Source organism: Phodopus roborovskii, unplaced genomic scaffold (assembly GCF_943737965.1).
Source record: "Phodopus roborovskii unplaced genomic scaffold, PHOROB, whole genome shotgun sequence".
Classification (NCBI taxonomy): Eukaryota; Metazoa; Chordata; class Mammalia; order Rodentia; family Cricetidae; genus Phodopus; species Phodopus roborovskii.
In genome coordinates, this window is record NW_026125281.1 from 4,321,198 (window position 1) to 4,339,308 (window position 18,111).

The 18,111-nt window shown below is 47.4% G+C and overlaps 1 protein-coding gene across 3 annotated transcripts in view; it reads right to left on the minus strand.

Annotated features, from left to right (window-relative positions):
* Tpd52 (tumor protein D52) overlaps positions 1 to 18,111 on the minus strand; it is a 140,521-nt gene that overhangs the window by 75,643 nt on the left and 46,767 nt on the right. For 2 of the 3 annotated variants that reach the window (XM_051196704.1, XM_051196695.1), the window contains exons 2-5: positions 17,579 to 17,694; positions 12,996 to 13,144; positions 12,486 to 12,587; positions 1,002 to 1,050 (exon numbers count right to left, since the gene is read on the minus strand). In XM_051196704.1, coding sequence (XP_051052661.1) covers positions 1,002 to 1,050; positions 12,486 to 12,587; positions 12,996 to 13,144; positions 17,579 to 17,694 — 416 coding nt within the window. Of the gene's footprint in view, positions 1 to 1,001; positions 1,051 to 3,046; positions 3,089 to 12,485; positions 12,588 to 12,995; positions 13,145 to 17,578; positions 17,695 to 18,111 lie in introns of all 3 variants that reach the window. The other variant, XM_051196687.1, reaches the window with a different exon arrangement.

An 18,111-nucleotide genomic window follows, 5' to 3' on the forward strand; every position in this document is an offset into this window, starting at 1 on the left:
GTTAAATTCACTGAAATGTGTCTTTAACTATAAGAAATTGTGAGGACTCCTTGTAATTCAGCATATGTAAAGGAGAACTCCCCACCAGTGGGTCCCTCTTCATCTTTCTCCTTCGGGAGGGGAGATTAAACCCTTCAAGCATGAGGATAGTCATATTTCACTGTTTGCTCCACAAAATACTAAGTAAAATGGGATTAAAATGTTAAACATAAAGATGCAAAAGGGAACTGTTGTACAGCGGCAGCACGCCCGCAGTTGACGGGCCCAGCACACGGGGCTGTGCACGAACCCTCCTTTTTCTCCCACGTGTCGCTTTCATCCTGGTCTGACTTCTCCATTATTCCCATCATCCTACCTGAATTCTTCACGATCCCCTTCACCTACATCACAACTCCCACATCTCAACTGCTCTTCCTGTCCGTGAGCTGCACCCTAACCCTTCATTGTGAGACGCTGGCAATGATGCTTTTTTGGTAAAATGAACAAGAGGAGGTGCTCTTTAAGTTGACTAATACCCTTTAGTGGCTTCCCATTTCCATAACACAGATTAGCATTCCTCAAAAAAAAAAAAAAAAAAAAAGGCCCTAAGGCCTTATGCATGTCTCCAATTATATTACTGAGAGGCTTTGCTAAACAATGAAAAAAATATCCTTTAAAAAGATATAAAAGACAGTGACAACTTTTTAATATTTCAATATTAATTATGAATATTAAAATATGAATACTAATATTTATATTAATGCTTTAGTATTATGTGCTTTCTAGGTAAAATTTTGTTCAATTATAAGATTATTTGAAATAAAGCAAATGTCTGAAGAATTGCAGTTTTGCGTTACCCATCCTCTGTGTACAAACACACACACACACACACACACACACACACACACACACGTCCATTAGTGGCACGAAGGGTACAAGTCTTAAAGTTCTCTCCAGCTGCACGTGAATATGTAAGGCAGCCAAAAGTGTGTCATGAAGACAGATCACACCTCTTTACTTACCTTTAAGTTTTCAACCTTTTCTTCAAATGACTTGAAAGTTGGGGAGTTTCTATGAAGATAGAAAAAAAAAAGTAAAATTGCAACCACTGTGAGAAACAGTCAAGAGTCTCCAAAGCATCAGAAAGGGCTACATTTCTCTTTGCTGCTATTCACAATTAGCAAAGGAGCCGGTATTTAGCTCACGTGTGTGCACAGGTATGGACATGTATGTACAATTATTATATAGGACCAGCTTCTGAGCTAGTGTTTCTATAAGTTTGCTTTGAAGATCATAAAGAATATCCCTCTGAGATATAAGTGCTATTGTCATGTGGACTTGTATGGAAAAGGAAGAAGGCAGACCACATCAGCTCTGTCACCTCCCCAACAGAATGTAAGATAATGCCATCATGAAATCTCCTGAACCCGGGCACCAGGCTTTAGAACTCTGCTTTCTCGGCTCATCTTGCAGGGCAGGATTCCCACGTGAGCACACAAAACACTACAACCATGGAGACAAACTGTGAGGGTCTCTTACAGGGACCCTGATTCCAAAAGAACTGTGTCAGGCGGAAGGGACCGAGAACTCAGAAGCTTTTCTTTCCTCTATGCTTTGGGCTTTCTCCCTCACCCATAGGACCCTACCCATAGGACCATAAATATCCACCCTGTTGCACAGTTAAAAGCACAGCATAGAGGGACTACAAAGCCAACGCTTGTCCACATGTGACAACCCGCCTCCCCCACGTCAGGACCAGCTCTCAAGAACAAGGCAGGAGAATGAACTCTCTACGGGTTGGTCCAGCATGCAGCACTGTAACTACCCTTCTGGTTGATTCCTACACAGACTGAAGCCCAAGCCAGGGCTTTCACCTGTTAAAAAGCCTCTGCCTGGGGCCGGGTGGTGGTGCTGGCACACACCTGTAATCCCAGAACGTGGGAGGCAGAGGCAGGTGGATCTCTGTGAGTTTGACGCCAGCCTGGTCTACAGAGCGAGTTCCAGGACAGCCTCCAAAAGAACACAGAGAAAGCCTCCAAAAGAACACAGAGAAACCCTGTCTCAAAAAACAAAAGCAAAACCAAACAAATAAAAGAAAAAAAAAGAGAGAGAGAAAGGAAGGAAGGAAGGAGGAAGGAATGAAGGAAGAAGGGAGGAAGGATGGAGGAAGGAGGAAGGAAGAAGGAAGGACGAAGGAAGGAAGGAGGAAGGAAGGAAGGAGGAAGGAAGGAGGAAGGAGGAAGGAAGGAAGGAAAGAGGAAGAAAGGAAGGAAGGAGGAAGGAGGAAGGAAGGAGGAAGGAAGGAAGGAAGGAGGAAGGAAGGAAGGAAGGAGGAAGGAGGAAGGAAGGAGGAAGGAAGGAAGGAAGGAGGAAGGAAGGAGGAAGGAAGGAAGGAAGAAGGAAGAAGGAAGGAGGAAGGAGGAAGGAAGGAAGGAAAGAGGAAGAAAGGAAGGAAGGAGGAAGGAGGAAGGAAGGAGGAAGGAAGGAAGGAAGGAAGGAAGGAGGAAGGAAGGAGGAAGGAAGGAAGGAAGAAGGGAGGAAGGAAGGAGGAAGGAGGAAGGAAGGAAGGAAAGAGGAAGAAAGGAAGGAAGGAGGAAGGAGGAAGGAAGGAGGAAGGAGGAAGGAAGGAGGAAGGAAGGAGGAAGGAAGGAAGGAAGAAGGAAGGAAGGAAAGAGGAAGGAAGGAAGCCAGCCCAAGGTTGGCTGGCTCCAAAGGCCACTCTGTGATAGGGTGGTGGAAGGAAGGGGGCTGTAACCAAAGCTAACAAAAAAGGGACAAAATAATCCCGAGCCACTGCACTAGGAAAGCTTCATTCTGCACCACCACGTGTTTTCCAAATCAACCGATCTCAGATAGAGATTTTATAAAATGAAATTGAAATACAAAAAAAAAACCAAACAAACAAAAACCAAAATTTCGTGTTTTGCATGGCATAAATCCATTGCAACATTGTAAGAAAAGTAGCTGTAAATTGTAACAGTGTTAAAAGCACAGCTTGTTAAGAAACAATGGTTTGGGCTTGACATCCAAACAAAGGGCGGAAGCATCTTGCCAAGATATACTTTACCTCATAGCAGGCATGCTAATCGAATGTTGGATGGAGCGTATGCTGAGGCAGGCATTAAAAGAGACAGAAAGAGGTTAGTGTGTAGTGACCACACTACAGGGTTAGTATGTACTGACGCCACCTAAGAAGCTGACCACGCTTTTCTGATATGCAAGGCTTTCTCGGACAGATCATTCTTTTGCCACTGTCAACAATGCTACTTTTTGAGGTGGGAGGGAGATGTCAAAGCTATTCCAAAAGAGTCTCCTTCCATTCATAAGCCAACTTCAACTGAATCAGTCTGGGCGCTCGGAAGACAGGTGTGTCTTCCCCTCGAGCTCTGAAAGCTGCCATGTGCTTTTACCTGAGTCTGGAAGGCTCAAGGCTCAGAAGGGAAAAGGCAGCCCAAGGTAACAGCGGAAAACTGACAACAGAACTTGGGTCTTTAGGAGTCTCCACTCAGTATTCACAACCTCCCCTCAAAAGTGAAGCATGCAAACACATGCAAACACACACACACACACACACACACACACACACACACACACGGGAGCACACACAAGCCCCGGATGGGATGCAGTGGGCATCTTTCTCTAGGTATTTGTTTATAGCCTGGAGCAGGGCGGTTTCTAAATCTATCACCCATTTAATAACTAAGTTATTACTAATCCCATAGCACTCCTTAGCAGTAACAGCCTCTGTCCCTCACTTACAGATGCTCACACTTTACCTCAAGACTCCCTAGAGTGTTCATGTACCATTCAGCTCTCTATATTCTGGGGTTGAACTTCTACCCCATAACAGTACAGTCCACTGGTTGGCAAAGCTTTTGAGCCTGCCCTCAGCTATTTTCCCTAGACACCAGCTCAATAGCTTAAAATGTCTTCATTCTTGGGCTCCTAAAAAAAAAACACACACACACAAAACAAAAGACTATACCTACATGCTTTGTTCTTGCTCACACTGCTATGTTGTACATATTTTGGTCACTACCACGGGTTTTTGGTAAGAAAGCTTTCTTTCCGGTAATGCAAATGGTTCAAATATTAATCCTTAATGGCATTTAAAAGTGTTTGTGTGTTTATGACTAAGTTTCTTCAAAGGCTGTTGTTGCAGATGACAACGTGTTGTGTGATATCAAGACTAGTTTGATATTACTATACACAGTATGGTCTGGATGTGCAGCCGAATATGAAAACTCTGTAACAGAGACAATCAGGACACCACCGGGCTGTTCTATTTGTCACACAGCAAATTCTCCACCCTACACAGAAGGCCTGTGCTATGGCTGCATCTTGGGCAGGATTACACTGGGGGGGGGGAGGGGATGGAGAAGATTCTTCTATTTGATCCTTTCAATTGTACTGTTCCCATAATTGTAGGGCACAGGTTAACGAAAGCAATCCTTCTAAATTCTTAACAGCAGAACGTGAATCATCACATGGACTTCCGTGGGCCCCTCTAAAGGAAGAGCCGGGAAGAGCCACATACCCGCAAACACCGTTGACCCTATCTCCTGTGATACACCGGGGGAGCACCCCACCCCCCAACACTTCCAACCTCCTATCAGTCTGCAGACTGCCAGCACTGAATAGGGTGTGGGGGCTGTGACAACAGCCTGACCCTGAAATCAGGCAGGAAGCTGCTGTCTCAGGCAAGGGGTGAGTTCTGAGCTGGAAAGGCTGCGGAAGAACTGTCCGACCATGACAAGCCGTAAGGACCCAGGGAAAGGCCGTAGCCCAAGAAAAGAGAAATAGAAGCGCAGATAGAGGTTAGAAAGGATGGAGAGACAGCCATGCAGGTACAAGGTGAGGCAGGAGAGGGTGAACTTTCAGATGTCCTAGGGTTCCAGATGCTACCTCAGTTTCCAACGCTATTCCAGTAGTCAGGCTGGTCTGAGTGAGGCTGGGCTCCTCTCTGCCCACTCCCTGAGTTACAAAACAGTTTTGTATTCGTGCAAAACACTCCCTTTTTGCATTGAGCTAACACATGTCATGTTCTGTTCCCCAACAAAAACATTCTTCCCTAGAAGAGTCACTTCAGCAGGAGAAGCTACTAAATTCTGTCCACAGAAGGTGAGTAGTGGCCAAATATGGTAAACGGACTTTGCACGGAATTCACACACCGTCTGACAATATAAACAAAAGGAGGAAATATGTGAATAAAGTTGAAGTTTTTAAAAGGCACATGCAAATCTAGGACCTGTTCCTACTGTCATGTAAAAAGCTTTTAAACTGGGTTGTCTTGCCAGTAGTGCACAAGCTAATATATATTAAATATGCCTCAGAGACAATATGTAAGGAAAGACAAGGAACTGTTTATTTTGCGAAAAATCACTGGGCTGAATTTGCATATTTTTCTGTAGCTCTATTTCATAATTAAAAAAAAAAAAAAAAACAACTCCAAAACAAAGAATGGAGTCAATTGCTAGAGGAGTCAATTGCTTTGAGAGCCATCTTAGTGGGAAGCACATCAGTCCAACCCCATCCCATTAGCTAATCCCCTCAACAGCCACACCCAGATGACATTTCAGTTGGTGGGCAGCTGTCCTTTCATTCCTGGCTCCTCCCACACAAAGTTAAACAAAGCTTCCTCAACTGAAATATCAGCTCCTGCTTCATCCATAGTTGAACGCAATATGGAACCTTCCAGAACAGAAAGCCAGAGTCATGGCTTGACAAGCTATGCGGGTCTGTCACCTCTAGAAAGCAAAATCTGTTTAAAAAAAAAAAAATCTCCCACCCTGATTTGAGAGGCCTCTCCAAACACGACGGGGACAGGGAGCCCAGGCAGGGCTGCTTCTCAGAGCAACTTCTCCGTCTATCTCGGACTCACTTTACTCATTCCTTTAAAAAGCTGAACTAGCTGCTTAGTTCTCTTCTCGTCTCTGACACGGTTGTTTTATCCTTCCATCTCTAACAATGAGGATAGGCAGAGTGAGGAAGGAAAAGGAAGGACCATGCAGAGAAGGGCATAGGCTAACGTGTGATGGAAGCCTGGCATGTGGCAGGCAGGCTTCTAAAAGTAGTGCCATGTTGCCCTTACAATACCAGAGCAACAGTGCTGGCCGATGCCCAGGGCTCAGGGGTCACTTTCAAGCTCACTGCTCTGAGGAGACAGCCAGCTCTGAGACCAGGGCCCTGGGGTCAAATCTGAACCATCAGCCACTTACACTGGCTTTGTAACCTTGAAGTCACGTAGTCTCCTCTAGCTCAGTGTCCTCCCGACTGTACTATCAAAGCAATAACCACGCCTACTTTGGAAGTGCTCACGTCTTCTTACCCAGCAGATAGCCGTTAGCCATCATTTTCCATGGTAGACTATCTCTCTTAGAAAAGTTTCCAGTATCCGCAGGTCTTAGAACAGGGTCTGACACATAATTAGCCTTTCACAACCACATCAGAATGAATGAACACCTTCGATAACTAACACTGGGAGATGTGAATGTGGAAGGCAGAGGAAGTTATCACAACGGCCCAGCTCCCGACCAAAACGTACTGTTTCATAGGGCACAAGAAGATTGTTCTTTTCTCACAGGGAGCAGTAGTTTCCAGTAAAAATCAATAGTCGGGAATGACCTTAATAAAACCCCAAACAAATTAAAAATATTGGTGTGTGTGTGTGTGTGTACGTACATATATGAAGAAATACTCGTTTGAAAGGAAAACACAAGAGACCATCGCTTGTGTTTAAAGGCAGCAGTGGTTAAAGTGAGAAGGGACTTCCAAAGGATTTCTCCATGTTATAAAAGCATGGCTCCGTATGTTGCCTGTATGTAAAGAAAACAGGAAGGAATGTGTTGGAGGAAACATACACACTACTGTCATGGGTGTCCAATTATTGTCTCCTCGGGCCTGGGGGGGGGTCAGTTTTCATTACCTTGTCCCACCAGGCAGGCTGGGCTCTCATTTTCAAAACATCAAAACACCTTGTAAGGAGTAGGTTTTTCCGCCCGCCACTGGTCTTGTCCCGCCGCCACGCCAGCCCCAATTAACACACCGAGACTCTGTATTTGATATAACGCTGTTGGCCAGGTGCTAGTTTCTTATCGGCTAGCTCTGTCTTAATTATTAACCCATTTCTATGTATTTCCACGTGGTTTCACCTTACCGGGGAGTGGGGCCTGAGTCTCGTCCCCCTGGTCTCTCCCTGTTGACTCCTCCTTACTACCTCCCTGAATCCTCCTCGTCTCCTAGTCCCACCTATCTTGCTTTCCTATTGGCCAACAGTGCTTTATTCATTAACCGGTATGAGAAACATATTTACAGAATGACGTCTCCCATCAACACCTGTTCTCACACACCCTCTCCCTGGTCTCATCTCTCTCTTTACCTCTCTCTTGCCCTTTCTCTCCTCCATCCCTCCGCTAACCTAGCCAACACTGTTACAGATATCTGAACCTCAAATGTTAACTCATTTACTGACCATGCTTTTTAAAAAAGAAAATACTGATGTGGAAATAGCTGACTTAGCAAAAGCAGTACATTTCTCTTTCTATACCCAAAATGACATCAGCATGAAGTCACTAAGCTGGAGTTTGCCACATGAAGGGCACTGAGGACAGACAGTTAATGGGGTTCACCATCTGCTTCAGAGCAGTTGGCAAAAGCGAACTCAGATGTCCATCCTCTTAGCTCCCACCGGAACCCCCACCCGGGTCATGCTCCTGGAACTAGGAAACAGCCTATCTCCTTGGATGGTTCCTGGAGGAATGTGGCCAGAATCTGCCTCTCTGACCCCCATGATCTGAAAGATGTGATTTGTTTTCTTTATGTGCCTGAAAACATGAAACAGATTAAGGGACTTCTGCTGATCTCTGATCTATAAGAAATACAGAGTTTAGAAGAGAAACCTTTTTTCCTGTGTTAGGAGTAAGGTTTTTCCCTGCCAGCCTGGTCAGGTCCCACCGCCATGCCAGTCCCAAATAACACACAGAAACACTGTGTTAGATATAATTCTGTTGACCAGTTACTAGTTTCTTATCAGCTAGCTCTGTCTTAAGTATTAACCCATTTCTATTAATCTAATTATTTCCACGTGGTCTCATCTTACCGGAGAGAGACCGGCATTCTACCCTGTAGGTCCTCCATATTGGAACTCCTCCCTACTACTTCCTCTCTCCTCCTTGTCTCCTAGTCCCGCCTATCTAGCTCTCCTATTGGCCAACAGTGCTTTATTCATTAACCAATAAGAGAAACATTAACAGAATGACATCTCCCATCATTCCTGTTTCCAAGTTTTCATCAAAAGACTGGTTTCTACATAGTGATGCACACTAGTTGCTTGTCAGTAAGAACAAGACAAACATTTACACCGCTTCCTTAAAGTTTAAGAACATTATAGAAGAGGGGGCAGAAAAATGCAGGGCTGGCCTGGCAGTGGCGGCGCACGCCTTTAATCACGGCACTCAGGGGGCAGAGGCAGGCGGATCTCTGAGTCAGAGGCCAGCCTGGTCTACAGAGCCAGTTCAGGACAGGCTCCAAAGCTACAGAGAGAGATCCTGTTCTGAAAAGAAAGGGAAAGGAAAGGGCAGAGGAGAGCAGAGGAGAGGAGAGGAGAGCAGGGGAGAGGAGAGGAGAGCAGAGCAGAGGAGAGCAGAGCAGAGCAGAGGAGAGCAGAGCAGAGCAGAGGAGAGCAGAGGAGAGGACAGGAGAGCAGAGGAGAGGACAGGAGAGCAGAGGAGAGGAGAGCAGAGGAGAGGAGAGCAGAGGAGAGGAGAGCAGAGGAGAGGAGAGCAGAGGAGAGGAGAGGAGAGCAGAGGAGAGCAGAGGAGAGGAGAGGAGAGCAGAGGAGAGGAAAGCAGAGCAGAGGAGAGCAGAGGAGAGGAGAGCAGAGGAGAGGAGAGCAGAGGAGAGGAGAGGGGAGGAGATGAGAGCAGAGGAGAGGAGAGGAGAGCAGAGGAGAGGAGAGGGGAGGAGAGGAGAGCAGAGGAGAGGAGAGCAGAGGAGAGGAGAGCAGAGAGGAGAGGAGAGCAGAGGAGAGGAGAGGGGAGGAGAGGAGAGGAGAGCAGAGGAGAGGAGAGCAGAGGAGAGGAGAGGAGAGCAGAGGAGAGGAGAGGAGAGCAGAGGAGAGGAGAGCAGAGCAGAGGAGAGGAGAGGAGAGCAGAGGAGAGGAGAGCAGAGGAGAGGAGAGCAGAGGAGAGGAGAGCAGAGCAGAGGAGAGCAGAGGAGAGGAGAGCAGAGGAGAGGAGAGGAGAGCAGAGAGGAGAGCAGAGCAGAGGAGAGCAGAGGAGAGGAGAGCAGAGGTGAGGAGAGGAGAGCAGAGCAGAGGAAAGGAGAGCAGAGGAGAGGAGGGGAGAGCAGAGGAGAGGAGAGCAGAGCAGAGGAGAGGAGAGGAGAGGAGAGGAGAGGAGAGGATACAAGGGCTGGAAGGAGAGGAGAAGGCTACGAAATGTCACCTTGTAAGCCTGACACAGTGCCTGCAATCATTTAATTCCTAGGCGCTGTGCCTAGAAGAAAGCTCTCACTGCTAAACTGCTAGTAGCTAATAGATTCCCGGAGATGGGGAGGCATAATATTTATTCAGTTGTATACACACTGGTGAACCTCCAGTGCTGCGATGGCTAATTCCAAGCCCAGGCTAACACAGACGGCCCTGGTTAAGTTCAGAAGGGCACTGAAGTAAACAAACACTAAAGAATACGGGAAGGGCATCTCTAAAGAGGAGGGGGCTGGCAGAGTTGGAAGAGAAGTAAGAGTGGGCTGGGGAGTGTCCTTTATACATGCACGAACCTCTCGAGAACAACATTTGTCGACTTCAAAATAGCTCGGTACAACCGGTATTTCTACGTGAAATAAGGAGACGGCACACACTGGACTAAACTTATACACAGCTTTAATCGTGCCAACACTGTGGGTAAAGAGCAGTCTGTAAATGAAGCGTGTCATTCTCCACAGGCCTTGCACACTGCTGCACTTTATTTGTGTTCACGCCACACGCGACACTTTGAAGACCAAGTGCCTGCAAGCTCCTCTACTCTTCAGGCATCCCAAGGCCCCGGCTCCTTCCCCCACACCACTCAAGGACACCTGTCCTAGCAAAAGCTGTGTCTGTCTTTGCGGGCACCCTTGTGCTAGAATGGCTTATAAGACGCAATTCTTACTCATCTGCCCCCAACTCTTAAGCTACTTTCCCACAGGTGCTTAAATCATTGGCTACTTGATTTTTTTTTTTTTAATCATAATCTTAACTTTAAATAGTTCAACGATGACAGCTTATGCGTCTCTTTGTTTTACCCTGATTCCAGCTGGAGCTGCATGTATCTGTTGGCTTATTCAAGAGAAGGGCGGGGGGGGGGGGTTCCCATGGCTTATTCAAGGTTTGGGGGGAGGGAGCAGAAATGAGATCATGAGAAGGAGGAGAAGGAGGAAAGAAAGAAAAATCGGTGGATAATGGAATTCATGTAACACACACACACACACAAAAAAAATAGAGGATTGTGAAGACGGCGGCAGTAGAGATGGATAACAAGAGAATACAATGGCGTGTATATACGCAAATACTCATCCCTTTGTAGTCTGACTTTAAAAATGAGCAACCAGAAAAGGGAGACAGGAGGAGAAAAAAAAAAAAAAAACCCAGTAGCAGTTACGTCATGGCAAGGGTCCCTTAAGGCGATGAGAGAGATGGAAATGGAGGAGGCACCCTTCCTGCTTACTGCCTAAGGATATATCTCATTCCTCTCCTCCAAAACCTCCATGTGTAATCATACAATCAGAGTTGTCACAGCGACCCCTACAGGGCAGAACGCGCACTTCCTAACGCATGTGCCCTTTCCCACGGGCACACCCTCAGCCTACCCTGTGTGCTTAAAGAGCAGCCAGTGGAGAGATAACGAAACAGCTAAGCCTATGGGCGAATAAGGCAAATCCTGAAAAGTGCATCGTGGGTAAGAGCCGACGTGTGGGTACTGAAACCGTTAGAAAGACGGAAGAGTTAATACCACGAGACAGTACATAAGCAGGCTATTATAATTACGTAATAGGACCCACATGAAGGAGAGAATTCCAACATCCTTACGAGAGCACCAAAAGAAACAAAAGCATCAAAGCCAAACAAAGTCAGACATCAGACGGGAGGAATTCTGTATGCCATGGTAAAAAAAATAAAAATAAAAAAAAATAGTAATAATCGGAGCTTCTAAAATCATCTCCACATCCCCTGTGCTGCATTCACCTGGTCCATTACACAGGGTATACAAGGAAACCCTCCCTTGGGATTGGAACCGCACGCACTCCAGCAGAAGCTACTGTGAACGCAGGAGAGCCACACGGTGGACGCACACGAGCATCTACCCAGGCATCAGCATCTCGTCTCGCACACACTCATCTCTCACAGCTGCTAGGCGGCAGCAGGCGTTCAGCTCTCCTTACCTAAAGGAATGTGCAAAGGCCTGCAGTCTGTAAGAAGCCAGAGGAAGCATTAAAACAGACAGGAAGTTCTGCCCAGCCCATCACAATTACACAGCAGCCGGCTTTTATAAGGGTGGGTGTGTGTTTCCCACAGCCCCTGCAACACTAAAAGAGTCAGCCAGCGTGCAAAGTAGAGGGATCATCCGGCAGGTGCGCCATACCCAAGACTCTCCGAGGGGCTCAGGAAATCTGTCCTTAAGATCATACTTGGGACAACAACGGTCCTCCCAAATATAACGGATGAGGAAATGGATTTCAATACACAGTATAAAATATTGATTGGCCAGACCAATTCAACTAACAAAATTCTGGTTGTAAAACCTATCGTCCCCACACATAAAGCATACGTCATGCGAGCCAAGCTTAGAAAGAGACAAACGGAAAGTGCGTACACCAACAGAAGTACAGCCCGTGCAAGCCATGTTGCCCGCGGCTGGCGCTATTCTAATTGTGGCGGTAGACAGAAACACGAAGGCACCGTGGAGTGGTCTTGCCAAAAGGAAAAAAATCTGAAAACTAATCTCAAATACAATGTACAGTTTAAAAAAAAAAGAAACTCAAAGTCAAGACCTGGGCCTGATCATGAATACACGTAAAGCTCGGGGGTTCGTACACACCAGTGCACACAGAAGCACCTTGGAACCACACCGTGACGTACACATGTCACACACAGTGTCACACACAGTGAAGCTCTCAGGCCAAGCAAGCGTGCACTTCTGCGCTCTCCCCCAGAAAGACACCCGGCTCTGCCCACAGTCACACGTTTGCAAACACCAGAGACGTACTCACACTGAGTGACCGAGAGGGACTGAGATGCAAACGTTTCCAACCAGAATTTTTCAGCAGCCCTTAAAGGGTTAGAATACTAGGCCCAGAAGAATTCGGGCAAGCACCTTAGGCCTTGGTATGAAGGAGAACCCTCCCTCACTCTAACAGAAGGGGGCAAGGCAGCACCCTGACCCACAGGCCGGGGCCAACGGTGATGGCAATGACAGCTCCAGTCAGTTTCCCCACAACTACTGGGTGAGCCAGGGGAAACACATACATACCTTACATCTTCCAGCTTTCTGGTGATGACGGAGCCAACGGATGAAAACGCAGCGGAAGCCTTCTGTCCGGCCTGAGACAAGGTTTCAGATGTCTTCTTGTATCTGCAGTCAAAACGGGGGGGGGGGATGTCAGCCGGGCTTTTCTGTAAACTCTGGCACAGGGTACGCATCTTTTGGAGAATTTAAGGTTAGAACAGTTTTAAGAATGTCTAAAAAACAAAAACAACAACAATAACAAAAAACAAAAACAGGGAGGAATCCTAACCACCACTTTGGGAACCTGAATATGATTCCCTCATCCTGAGCATGAGATCGTTTTGCTCTCTATTGCTTAGAAAACCGAAATTAGAATAGAATCGTTACCCTGAAGAACTGGACGAAAAGGCTGCGTGGTCCAAAGCAAAGCAATGGGAACATCCTCACCCCCCCCCCCGCCTCTCCCTCTCCCCAAAGCAAAGGTTCAAAGGCACCCTTCGAACAGTCTAGAGTGTGCACAGTGAAGTCACGCACGCGGAGGTCGCTGTGACGTCTTGCCACCCCTTGGCGATGTTCTGCTTGAATTCCTGAAGTGAACTGATCCCAAGTTTCCGCTTGATCTCTGCGAGATGTTTCTCCTTTGCCGCCAACACTTGAGACAGGGTCTGGATTTCTTCTTCCACCTATGAGGAACAGGGTAGAGGAGAAAATACGGCAAGAGCTGCTCTGTAGTTATTACGGACATCAACGCAAGCCACGCTCAGATGCTACCAATACTTTCAGGGGGGTGGTGTGCTTGTTTGTTTGTGTTTGTCTGAGACAAGAATCTCACTATGCATTCTTGGACAGCTGGGACTCTCTACGTAGACCAGGTTGGCCTCGAATTCACAGAGATCTTGCCAGGTGGTGGCCGCACATCCCTTTAATGCCAGCACTTGGGAGGCGAAGGCAGGCAGATCTCTGAGTGCCAGGATAGCCTGATCAGCCAGGCTACATGAAGAAATCATGTCTCAAAAAAAGAAAAAAATCCACAGAGATCCACCGCTTCTATTTCTCAAGTGCTGGTGCTGTGATAAATGTGCACCACCACGCCTGGCTATGTTTTATTTATTATTATTATTATTATTATTATTATTATTATTATTATTATTATATTTACCTATGTCTTTAGTAAGCGGGTTATTATTAACTTTACCTATGTCTTTAATAAGCGGGTTATTATTATTATTATTATTAACTTTACCTATGTCTTTAGTAAGCAGGTTATTATTATTATTATTATTAACTTTACCTATGTCTTTAGTAAGCAGGTTATTATTATTATTAACTTTACCTATGTCTTTAGCAAGCGGGGTACACAGTGCTTTCTCCGGCAGCCCACCCTCTGTGTTATCAATTATCCTGCTCTGTTGTCTCAGAAGCCTTGGGGCTTCAACCTTTTGCAGGGGTAATACTCAAGCCACCCCGACACCCACCTTACTGATCTCTTTCCTACAAGACACTTCTACCCGACCGCCCACAAAAACTGTTGCTCGCTACCTCAAACACCGAAATGTTCACAACCCACTTTCTTGTGCATTTCATAAGACTTCATAGCGCATCTGCCAAAACCATAGTTGTATGACCTGAGCAACATCCCCTAGGGAGCCCTGCACTATGTGAACCCCTTCGGTGGTTCGGACACATGCTGAGAAGGTGTAATTTGAGAAGAGAAAGGGCAACAGAGTAAGGACGGATACAGCTGTGTTGTTAACAATGATGAGGGAGCCGGAGCTACCACCCAGGTTCCCGGACAGCACCGCATCGCCAGAAGCAGAGTCCTCCAGCAAGGCGCAGCCAGTGCCTCAGACCCCTTGCTGCTGTTGGCTAGTGTGTGTCAGCCATAACCCTTCCCTCCTTCCGTGGGGTGGGGGAGAGGGAAGGGGAGACTGGCCTGAGGTGCAGAACACAGCTTGCAAGAGAAATCGCGAGTGAAAGCTGTGCTTCCAGGGCGCCCTAACCTAACGGAGGGAGGCCGTTGTGTTTGGTACGAAGAATGAAAACACACAGGCTGACGGAACCGAGTTCAGAGTCACAGGCAACGCGTTCGACAAATGCGTCAAGAGAACTTGGTGGAGGAAAAACAGCCAGTTTTCCCAAATCAAATATGATCCAGGTAGCTCGTTTCCACACACAAACAAATGAAGAGACGCCCTTAGCTCGGTCCACAACCAAAAAATACCCAAAGGGATCACAAAGCTGTACATAATTGCTAAACGGAGTAAGTCTGAGAACAAACCATGGAGGCAAATCTCCAAAATTTTAGTTAGCACCCCGCCCCCTTTAAGATGTAACAACACATACAGCATAAGCAAACCGGGCAGAGGGCAGAGCTTATCAAAATAAAACTGCCACAGAGCAGAGGTCCATGTGCCAGATGCTATCAGGAGCATCAGGGAGGCTGAGGACATCCTTGATTACGAGTTCGAGCCAGCCTGGGCTACAAGACACCCTATCTCAACCCACTCACCCTCCAGACCTGGAAGCCGGCCGTGCTTCAGAGTTCACCATCGTGAGACAAGAGGAAACTAACACAACAGGGGAAATCCCAAAGTCTATGGCAAATGCACATGTGGCACACCAAACACATGAAGAATCCTAAACTCGGGCATGAAGAGGCAAATGATCAGATGTTTAAATGGGAAAAGGAACTAGGTAATTCTCCCAGGTACGACCAGAGGCGACTGGAAGGGGGAATCATCCTTTAGTAAACGAGCAAGTGTCAACCAAAAGCCACCCCACACCCACTTTAGGAGTTGCTATAAAAATAGACATCGTTAATCAGCTGCCAGGACTTGGAGAGACAGCTCCTCCCGGGCTGACGCAGTGTGTGTAATCACACAGCTATGGTCAGTTCTGTAATTGCCCCCGACAGGAATCTAAGAGAATGAAAATCCGTGGCCCCCGACAGATGTGTACACATGTGCTCACAGGCTGCCTGCTCACAACAGCCTCAAGAAGGAAATCAGCCTAAATGTCCATCAGTTGACAAGAATGGCAGAACTGAGGCCATATGATGAAACGTCATTCGGCCAAAAGACTGCTCACCACCACCACGGGGGACAAACTAGCACACCACATTAAGTCAGAGAAGCAACCCTCACCAAAGATGGCTCCCAGATTAAAAGCTTCCATGTTGGAGGGAAGTGCCTTCAAGTGCAGGGTGTTAACGAGGGAGGAAGTTCTAAAGGGAGGTGCAAGTTTCCATCCTGCAGGGAAGCCCCCTAAATGCACAAAGTAAACAACTCAGAACAGCTTCAGGAAGTTGTGGGAACTGACCAGGTTCAATAGTCTCTCCCTGAGCACACATCAGCAGTGAAGACTACTGCAAGCTACTCAGACAAGCGCAGCTGCCTAGCAAATGTCGGTCAGCTGAACTGCATACAAAATGCTCAGGCCCGCCAGATGCAGGAGGGAGGGACACAGAGCAGCTGTACCTCCTACAACACGCAGAGTCCAGCAGAGCAGCCTACAAGAGGCTCAGGCCAACCGAGGCACCCAGAAAAGACACTCAGGCTTGCCCTGCTCCTGAGCTGTGCAGGGTTTCAGATTCCCAGCTTTCGTGAGCTGTCACCCAGGGCGCTGGGGATACAGCTGTCTTCCAGTCATTTCTGCTCCTAGAAGTAACCTCTCACTCATAACACTCACCAATCCCCCAACCACCTTTCCCTTCCTTCCTTCCTTCCTTCCTTCCTTCCTTCCTTCCTTCCTTCCTCCCTCCCTCCCTCCCTCCCTTCCTTCCTTTGCTTTGGAGACCAAGCTGGCCACAGACTCAAAAGATCGGCCTGCCTCTGCCTCCTGAGTGCTAGGATTAAAGGCGTGCGCCACCATCCGGCTCACTCTTGTTCTTTTAAGAACTTCAGTAGAACTCACTGGTTCACCGAGTTAGACTTTGGTGGTATCTGTACTTTGGCCTGTTGCACAAGTCTCCCAAGGAATAGTGTCACACAACCTAACAGACTAGACTGGCATCCATCGGAAATGCCCAGTGTGGGCCAGTCTACAGATAAGAACTAGGCTACTCGTTGCTAGGGCACGGGGAAGGGGGAGGAGTGACAGCCAATAGGAACAGGGTTTCTTTCTGAGCTAATGAAAGTGTTCTAGTGCACTTGGTGAATTCTGGCGGGGGGGGGGGGGGTGCACACACCACACACACAGATGTATATAAAATATTTAATTCAATGTATATGGTGAAATCATCTTACTTGTAAGCATGTGCATAAAATAACTGAATGCAGAAAGACCTTCTGTACATAAATGTGGCTGGTTCACTATCCAAGTTGTCAATAATATACCTGGCCATCAACAGACGTAGGAAAAACAAAACACAGTATGAAAGATAAATACAATGGGCTGTTATTAGCCATAAAGGGGGGGGGCAAATTACTGACAGATGGCATAGCAGGAATGCACCCTAAAAGCGTGATACTGAGTACACGGAATGAAGGAGCCGAGACACACAGGTCACACATTACATGTGAAATATCCAGAAAAACAACTAAACCCACAGGGGGGCGGGAAACAGCCTCAGGTGGAGGCTCAGTGGCCTCTCAGAGAGCACAAGGGCTCCTTGGGACAGGGGGGGGGGAACATCTTCAGAACTTGAAAGAGGTGACAGTTACAAGACACTGAGTGTGCTGAGTGCAGATGAAATGGACACCGAACTTTAGAGACCGGGCGGTGGTGGTGCACACCTTTAATCCCAGCACTCGGGAGGCACAGGCAGGCAGATCTCTGAGTTCGAGGCCAGCCTGGTCTACAGAGCGAGTTCCAGGACAGCCGGGGCTACACAGAGAAACCCTGTCATGAAGAAACAAAAGAAAACAAAACAACAGTAACAAAAGAATTCTGCAGCAGGAAGCTATGGAAAGAGGGAGTTGGAACTCTGTCTGGAAGTCGGGCTGAAGCCTGAAGCTGGCACTGTGCGTCTCCCCAAGCCACCCAACCCCCAGGTCACCCGACACCCAAATGGAGTCACCCCTCTCCTTCAGCCCTTTACCAAATGCCATTACCAGAGGCTCTGGAAACCACAGGGCCTAACGCTGAAGGCAAAGGTCCATGACGAAGGCCCGCCTCACCTTGGCAAGTTCCCGTCTCAGCTCGTCTTGCTCCTCCTCTGACAGGTTCTCTGGGGCACTGAGCATGGCGACAGCATCCTCCCCTTCCTCGGCCACTGGCTCTGTCTTCAGGAGAACTGCGGGTCAAGGAACAAAGGGATGACACCAAATGTGAAAGCTAAGCTAAATCCCCCCCTACAGCTGCTCCACCGTCCAAACTAGAAGGAAAGCTTCGACTTTCTGTACGTTGCTGTGATACGGCTATCTTGGGGAAAGATGAAAGAAAAATCTGGGATAGCCAATAAAATCCACCGACTTAGAATGCCAACGCACATACTGGGAACCATGCCTGCCTCTCAGTCTCCGTCTCCAAACGGTTATGACAGAGCAGAAGATGGTGTTCCTCCACCGTCCACCTTTATACTAAACACAAGCATCCATACAACCCCTGCACTTAGGAGGAGACAGGACAGTCGCTAGTCAAGGACATCTTCAGCTAAGACCTAGGTTAAGTCCAGCCTGGGCAACAGGAGGTCTTGTCTCAACAAAACAAT